Source organism: Gossypium hirsutum, chromosome D04, assembly GCF_007990345.1.
Source record: "Gossypium hirsutum isolate 1008001.06 chromosome D04, Gossypium_hirsutum_v2.1, whole genome shotgun sequence".
NCBI lineage: Eukaryota > Viridiplantae > Streptophyta > Magnoliopsida > Malvales > Malvaceae > Gossypium > Gossypium hirsutum.
The window spans coordinates 35018092-35027020 of NC_053440.1; the positions used below are offsets into that span (position 1 = coordinate 35018092).

The 8929-nt window shown below is 32.2% G+C and overlaps 1 protein-coding gene across 1 annotated transcript; it reads right to left on the minus strand.

Annotated features, from left to right (window-relative positions):
- Positions 1 to 6127: 6127 nt before the first annotated feature.
- On the minus strand, positions 6128 to 8729 carry LOC107899251 (beta-fructofuranosidase, insoluble isoenzyme 1). Its single transcript, XM_016824913.2, has 7 exons — positions 8519 to 8729; positions 8387 to 8395; positions 7442 to 8295; positions 7195 to 7353; positions 6872 to 7110; positions 6704 to 6794; positions 6128 to 6474 (listed from the first exon to the last, which is right to left on the minus strand). Exons 1-7 carry the CDS (start codon positions 8688 to 8690, stop codon positions 6295 to 6297), a joined length of 1704 nt encoding a protein of 567 aa, XP_016680402.1. The 5' UTR covers positions 8691 to 8729; the 3' UTR covers positions 6128 to 6294.
- Between the last annotated feature and the right edge of the window lie 200 nt (positions 8730 to 8929).

An 8929-nucleotide genomic window follows, 5' to 3' on the forward strand; every position in this document is an offset into this window, starting at 1 on the left:
TAAATTCCCAAGAATAAGCTTTTATTTAAAATTTTCGAATTTATTGCAAAGAGGATACTTAGCGTTCTAAATTCATCGAAAAATAACCGCGATCCAGTAAATTAGGACACGACCTTTCTCGAGAATCATGAATGCCAAATATTCAGAAAATAAGAACGATTTTAATGTTTTGACAAAACCCAATGTATATTTTCCTTAAAAAGTATTGTAAAATGCTAATGTACACATAAAACCAAAACTTTAACTTTAAATTATATGTATATATGTATTTTCAAAATATAAGTATGATACATAAATAAATTTTGAAAACATGTATATGCATATATTAAAACAAGTACATATAAGTATACAAAAATAAGAAATGAATGAAATATATAAAACAAAACAAAAAAACTTATTATAATTTCTAAGAAAATATGTATGTATATATATGAAAAAAATATATATGTGTGTATATATTTACAAGGAAAAACAAAAAATATATATAATATATAAATAAACTACGAAAATATATATATGTATATGAAAATGTGAATGACTTATAAAATGGAAGAATGTATATGTATTATAAAATGTAAATGTATATATATATATATGTATATATAAACTATATATAAAAAACTAAGAAGATAATATAATAATAAAATATATAAAATATGTGTACGTGAATCAATAAAATAAAAATATAAAATTATATATATACGTATATATTTACAAAGTAAAAAAAAAAGTGTAAGTATGTATAAAATATGAGTATGTGAAAAAAAAAGTTTAAAAGTGTGTGAATAATAATAATAATAATGTTAACAATAATAACAATAAATAAAATAAAATAAGGGTATAGCATAATTATGATAAGAAACTAAAATGGATTGAATTGAATTAAAAACGAAAGAAATGGGCGGATTTAGAATAAATTTAAAAAAGAAAGGACCCAATTGAATGCGCGCGTGACATCGGAGGACCAAAAGGGAAATTATCCCGTCCTTCCAAAACGCAGCGCAACAGGTGACCCAATCGAAACAGAAGTAAAATATGCGGCCTAATTTCTGAAATAAGAAAAAGGATTTAATTGGAAGGTGTTGCAAAAAAGGAAGGATCAATTGCGCAATTTTCCCCTTCAAGCCAGACGCGCGGACCCTTGCTTGCGGGTCGGGTCGACGCGCGGGTCTGGTTTCAGCAAAATGACACCGTTTTGGTGTCCTCATTTAAACCCCCTTTTTTTGCCGAAAATGTCATTTGCAGCAGAAGAAATAATAAAAAAAAAAACTAAAATCCTTTGTTTATCTGCTAGGGTTCCATGCCCTGTCTCAGCCACCGCCGTTCTTGGCCAATTAGCCTCAGTTCGCGACAGAGACGGCCTCAGTTCAGCGATTCCGGTGAGAGAGAGGTAAGTTCGTCCCTTTTCTTTATATTTTAAACAAAAATAAATAAAAATAAAAAGAAACTCTATAGAAAAAAATAAGATATATGTATATATGAAACAAAATAAAAGAATGATAATCTCAATGAGGTAAAAACCAGAGAGAAAGAAAACCTTTGTCTTTCAAAAAGAAAAATCTATTTGCCTAGAAAACCTTTGTCTTTCAAAAAGAAAAATCTATTTGCCTTTGAATTTCTTTCGGTCTTTTCTCCCCCCCAAAATACAGATTTTAATCGGCTTTATATAGCCGATTAACACCCCAAAATCTGAAAAAAAAATCAAAAGACCCCGCTCCTTTCCGTTATTTGTTGCGCTTGTGTTCCCCCTTTTCGCAGGTTTGGTGACCGTGGAAGCGCGCGACGAGTGCGGAGCGACGAGTGCGGCGTGTGGGCGCTGTTGCGGCGTGCGTGTGGGAGCTGCTGCGCCTAGGGTTCCTGCTGGTGTTTTGGGCTAGCAAGTTTGGTTTAGTATCTTGGGCCATTCTGGGTTTAGTTGGGTTTTGGGTCTGTTTATTGGTTTGGGCCCGGGCATATTTGTTTGCTTGGGCCTGGGCATTATTGGGCTTGTACAATAATCCTTAAATGTCAAGAAAGTCCATGGGTACTTTCCTTTTTTCTATCAAAATCTCTTGTTTTTCTCTTCTCCTACTACTTGATTCACTTTCTTAACTTCTCTCTTCATCATGTCAAAAAAACAATATTTCCTCATGAGAAATGTTTACTTTAACACCATATTTATGTTTTTCTATCACTACTAAACTTGAAAATAACATAAAACCTTAACATCCATACCTTATGCTCTTGAAACCAAACTTCAACTTGATTTTCTCTCTCCTCCAACTTCTATTTTCTTGAATCTAACTTGATATTTTAGCTCCCTATAGTCTCCTTATCATTTTTCTCTCTTGGTGGCTATGAAAATTTTTATGGTTTCTAGATGAAAATGGTGGATATTTTTTTTATAAAAGGACTAAGTTACAAAATAAATATAGCTTTTCTCCTCTTCTCCTCATTCATGTTGGAAAGATGGAAGGATGTAGGATTCTTTTCATCTTTCCTTCCTTATAGATTAAGTAAAAATTAATAAAATATAAACAAATATCAAATCAAAATATTAATAAAATAATATTTACTTATATAATTAATCTAAAATATCACCAACATCATCATTACTCGTCAAAATTATCTTTCTTGCTAAATGATCATTTCATCCCTTTTGATCCTTCAAAATTCCTACATAGAATCATCACTCATCTTGATAAAATTACTATTTAACCCCTCCTACTTTTTCCACTTAGTCAGTTTAGTCCTAACTCATCCATTTTCTTTAGTTTCTAGATCCTTACTTAAAATACTTACACAATTTACCCTTTAACTTTTCTATATCTACACTTTAACCCCTTAAATTCTGAGTATTTACTCTTAGACCACAAAACTTTTCTCACATATGCGATTTAGTCCTTACTTGAATCAATACATCATAATATATTTCTTAATCAATTTTTTAATTGATATAACTCAACTTTATTTCACATATTGCTTTTATTTCCTTATTTTTCCTTTATTTCACTTTATTGAGGGCAAAATCTTGAATTCTCACTATTTTCATACTGTAGCGACTTTTGGAGTGTTATACCCCATGCGGGTTTGGAACAAATACGACATCTACACTTCGCCATTGAAAACCTTAAAAATTACAACACTTAGAAGCAAATTCATATAATAAAAATCCACACCGAACTACAAAATAACTCACTTTTACTGGTATTTATAGGCGTCGATAAAAGAAAAAAAAACCGATGGTATTGACTTTACTAGTAAAAAAGTTTTGGCAGGCCATTAGTACCGGAAAAGTGCAAGCATTTTTCGACAGGATTTTTCCTAGCACTTTTAACCTCCGTTATACGTAAGATACACTTTTAAGATATTATTAAGTGCCAACAAAAATCATATTTACCTTTAAATTTACATATATTCACATAAACATTTTGAGGCATTTATAAGTGCAAAAAAAAATCATATTTACATTATATTAATATTTTAATTTACGTATTTATTTATTGAACTCCATGTTAACAAAATTGTTGTTCTAGTTCTACATTCCTCAAAATGGTAACATTTTGCAAGTAAAAGAATCTGATGCATCTATAAAGAGATCTAACGAATAGGAGATAAATATACAAATCACATTATTATAAATTATTACAAACAAATAGTTCAAGAACCTACCAAGTTTAAACTTTTCACAAGATTTATGGTCTATGATAACTCAACAGAGGCAGGCTTCATAGTTTGGGGGGAGGAGCTCAAAGGATTTCTAATTGAACAATTTCAAAAGTATTATGAGGTAGTAAGCAATAACTTAATAAAATGATTAAAAGAAAACCTTTGGTATATGTACTTTATTTTTATTGACTGCCATAAACGCTAACATCTAGAACAACTTGGTATAAGCATTTTTGCAATTGACCTCAATAAGTAAGAATCTTAGAGTACTAGCAAGACATTAAGATACGGTTCTTGAAGAATAATTGTGTAATTCTTAAAAAAGCAATGAGTAGAATCTGGAACTAAGACTTGAAAAATGCAGAAAGTGTATCATCCAATGCCTTTCTATCATATACTCACCTGTGATAACTCAGTTGTTAAGAGGACTTTTGAGAAGGATAAGCCTTAGCAACCCATCAACTACCTTCTTATCTACCCGCCATTGCAAAATAATACATATTTGTCAAGTGTCAAAGAAAGCAATTTCAAGATTTACAGAACCAGGGAAACTTGGCTCTCTTACCGCCCCGACAGACTTGAACATTTCCACAGTCATGGTTTTGGGAGGAGCAATAGGTAACTTAGCACGCAGTAAAATGTCATTAACTTGCTTGACACTTGAACTATCAATCCAACCAAGGCGATATGACATGTCAACGACCATGACCTAAGGCAATACTATGCCAGCTGCAACAACTTCTCCATGAAGCCACTATCCATACCCAAACCCAGTTTATGAAGATGAATCGAGGAGCACTTATTTAGCACAATGATTAAAATTATGCAAAATGTCGATGTAGTAAGGGGGTAATTTACCAATAAAAGCCCTTTTTTTCAAAAATTATCGAAATGGGCTCATTTTTTAATTATTTATCGGAATGGTCCTTTTTTTGGGAAATCGCGTCCACGTCAACGCGAGATGCTGACGTGGAAGGAAATCGCGCTCTCAAGGACGCGATTTCCTTCCACGTCAGCATCTCGTGCTGACGTGGACGCAATTTTGGCCCACGCGTGAATAGTACCCAACAGTCAAAAAAATAAAATACCGGGCCCATTTCGATAAATTTTAAAAATATAGGGCTTTTTCGGTATTTTGAAAAAATAAAATTTGAATCTTTTTGTACTTGTATTTATTTTTTTAATCAATTAACTCTTCAATATTACATCAATAGCAACAAGTACAATAAAGATTCAAAATTATTACCAACAAGATTTGAACCAAGGTACTAAGGGAAAAGAGCAAGCATCTTAACCAACTAAGCTAAACTAATTAATTGATATATTATAGAAATACTGTTATTATCTTAATTATATTACTTACGTTCTAACGATTTATCGGACTTATTCCATACACGTGTCAAATAAAAAAAATAATACAACAATTCTGTAAAAAAAAATCCTGTGTTTACTTCAAATAAATAAGGAAAAGAATGATTTGAATGTTTCAAAATTTAATTTTAAACCGAAAAAATCGAAATTTAGGGGCAAAAAATGATCTTTTTTGACGAAAACTTCGGCAAACCGCCTTATATAATCACACTCCTTTTTTTCAACCAATATAAAAAAAGTAATTGCTTCATCTGGTCTCTGAATGTTTTATATAATCACACTTTGGTCCAATGCCAATACTGTGTCAGACAGCACCATTAAAAATTCTTTTTTTAAATACTGATGATTGAGTCATGATTAGGAGGAAAATAGAGGTGGTGTTGCTAGTTGATCAAGCCGCACCGAAAAATGTTATAATAAATGAGTCGTTTTCATATATAATATTTCCTCCAAATTATTTTTACAATTAATTAATATTTTCAAATTATTTATATAAAAAAAGCCTTGAGATTTTTGGACAACCACTAACTGCAGTGACCTTTTTCTTGTGCAAGAAGACTTGTCTTATTTGGATTATGAATAGGTGATTCGCTAAGGAGTTGGTTTTGATGTTGCTTTTCTACTGAGCTTCAACCTCGTTTGTTTTTTAACACATTTTGTATTCATGCAATGTTGGTGCTTCATTTTATCTCATTTCAATTCTAATTATTTTTCACATGTGTTTATACAATTTTTCAATTCAGTATAAATTATTATAATGGTTTAATTTTAATTTTAATTCATTTATTAATCCAATATCATATTAAAAAATTTCCAGACAATCGTTAAGTCGAATATGATTTAATGATACCAACTTTTCTTACTATTAACCCAAAAAAAGTTGCATCAACTTTTCTGCACCCCATATATAACGTGCTGTTCAAAATCATGTGTACCTTAATGCTATAAATGTTATAGCAAATACATTTTGATCTTCCATCATCGTCTGGATTTATATATTGCTTAGTTTTGGACAATCGAATAATTTTAAAAAATTAACACCATCATAATTTTTTTCTCAAATCACATGCAGTTTTTCATCTAATATTAAACTTATATAAGCATTAAATTAAATTAGTCGGTTTTATAATAGACTTAGTTGCACTTTTTTTTTATCATATGGTACAAGAACTATCTAAATTCTATAACCTAAAACACAGTAATTATTCAAGAGACTTTCAGATGAGAAATGTCAATGTTACAACTTAACTAGATAGACATCACTACCCATCCCTTTCAATTCATCTTCGCCTTATTCATGCTCCAGGCGTTAAGGTTCTTGACAATGATAGTCTCGTCACCATTGTTGAATGCATACAAGTGAGCATTGTCAAGCACTGCTAATGTAGGATAAACCCTGGATGTGATGCATGTTTTTCCTCCACCTCCAAAACTTTCCACAACTGAATGATCAATCTGTAAGCAGGAAAAAAAAACACCATGATAACATCCCTTAAATAAAATATATGTATGAATGTAACGAGGGGTGAATTCAAGAACTTTGTTTCGAGGTGACAATAAAAAAAAATTAGAACATCCAAAGCTAAAAAGAATTATGTTAAAATATCTTGAATTAATTTATTAATTTTTAGGAGGGACCAAAAATGAAAATTTCCCCAGCTATGCCCCTTGTATGTATGTATACCAGACTCCTAAGAGAGAGCTTCTTATCAGCCAAGTCAACATCAACGAAGCCAGCAAATGATGGTTTATATATTCCATCTTCCAATGAGGAACTGCAAAAAATTTTATTGAGTTAGAAGAGAAAAGACATGAACAATTATTTGTTTTTATAGAGAAAGATAAAACAGACCTCCTTGCATCAGAGCACAACAAAACCACATGTTTTTTTGATGTTTTGAAAACCCTGAAGAAGACAGCAGTATATTCCTCAAGGTTTTTTGAAGCTAAGGTTAAGAGTCCGAATGGACCAACTCCACCTTCAACCTTTGATCCTTTGTTGGCACAGAGACGTTGGGCATCTTCCCAGCTAGGATTAAATTCCTCAGTTTTATCTAAACTTGGAATATAGAAGGTAACATCAATATCCGCCTGTGAAAAAGTACCCACATAAGAATACAATGAGTAGAGCTATTAACTTATAATATATATATATAAACAATTTTGGAAGTGAACCTGGGCAGCAGTTATTCCTTGTATTTCAATATGGTGGCCTTTTTTAAGCTTTTGATGGCTCATTTTGACAATTTCCCCTCTTAGAGTATTCAACTCTTCCACTGGCCATTGCTTCAATTGCCTTTGATTAGTGTCAAGCCATACTATTCTAGGAATTGCCTGGGGATATATCTATAGGTCATCAGTTTTGACATAATAGGCATTAGTGTACATATATATTAATATACAAATTTATGTCGACATATACCTGTATTCCAGCCCATCCCTTTTTAACATCATCTTGAGTAAAATCAGATTCATTAACCCAACCCCACAAAATCCTCCTCCTTTTTGCAGGATCAAAGAATGTTTTTGAAGCATAGAAATTTCCATAGTCATATCTAAGGCCAGCCCAACCATCAACTGATGCATTATCAGGTACATATTTATCGTCATTAGTTAAATATGTTCCAAGTGTGTAGTAATCGTATCTCGCATCATCCAAGCTCACTTTTAGAACATGCTTAACATGTTTTCCCATGTAAGATGGATCCAAACCCTCTTTACTAGATAATGAAACAGGATAAAAATCAGGACATTCCCACATGCCTGTATTGGGCGCTGAATGGAAAGGGTGTTTAGCCTTAGTCCAGTGAATGAAATCTCTACTTCTATACAGATAAGCAATCCCTCTACTGTTCCTTTCGCTTCCAACTAAGACTCTCCACCGCCCATTTAGCCACCAGGCGGTGGAGGGGTCACGGAAAGCAGTGGCGTTGACACCATTTTCAGGATCAATCAGTGGATTGTTTCCTGGTTTGATCCATTTACGCAAATATGGATCAGATAAATTTGCTGGCACTGCATAGTTTTGGGTTTGGATGCCATTGGAATCAACTCCGGTATATAAAATTATTGGCTTATTGCTAGGAAGAATGGTGGTTGAACCAGACCAAGCACCATCGATATCAAAATGTTTTGAAGGACAAATTGCAGGCTCAAGTTCTTTCCAATTGATCAAATCCTTTGAAATTGAATGGCCCCAAACAATGTTACCCCACACAGCACCTTTGGGATTGTATTGATAGAAAATATGGTATATTCCATTATAGTACATAGGACCTGCAAAACCAAAACCAAAACAAAAAAGGAAATGAAGACAATTGCATAGGAAAAGTAAAGAATAACGAAGGATATCAATTAGTAAACTGACCGTTTGGATCTGTTGTTGAATTTGTTCATCATTGAACAACACATAGGATGAAACCAAAGCAAAGAAGGAAGAAAAAGTTAATAGTCATGAAAAGAAAAACTAGGCGTTACGAGCAATGGAAAGAAAATATACCATTGATCCAATTTTTGGGAGGCTGAAAGTGAAAGGCAGTATGATGGAGTTGGCGGATGTTAACTGCACTTAAAGACTGAAATTGTGGATAAACCTTGTGAGACGCTTCCATTCTGCCATTGTTAACATAAAGAATTAATATGTAAAGCCATAGGAGGTTCCAAATTGCCATCCTTTTTAATCACAAAAGGGAAGCTTAATAATACACTAATTGATTTGGGTGTTGTAAGATGATGGGTTTGTTGGGTATTTATAACAAGGGAAGCTTACTTATTACACTTTTAATTCTTAAATTTTATGGTGTTGGAATTTGATACTTTAAAAAGCTTTCAATAATTCACAATTATTACTACTTAAAATCTTAAATAAAATTTATTACAAGTAACTAATTACAAATAGCCTGTTCTACTT

Bases quoted from the DNA above. Each gene is read 5' to 3' on its own strand.
- LOC107899251 (XM_016824913.2), bottom strand. From the start codon at position 8,690: ATGGCAATTTGGAACCTCCTATGGCTTTACATATTAATTCTTTATGTT. The intron at 7,111-7,194 runs GTTCACTTCCAA...ACTTTTTCACAG, and splicing joins AAGGAATAACTGCTGCCCAG to GCGGATATTGATGTTACCTT. The intron at 6,475-6,703 runs GTATACATACAT...TCCTGCTTACAG, and splicing joins AGCTCTCTCTTAGGAGTCTG to ATTGATCATTCAGTTGTGGA.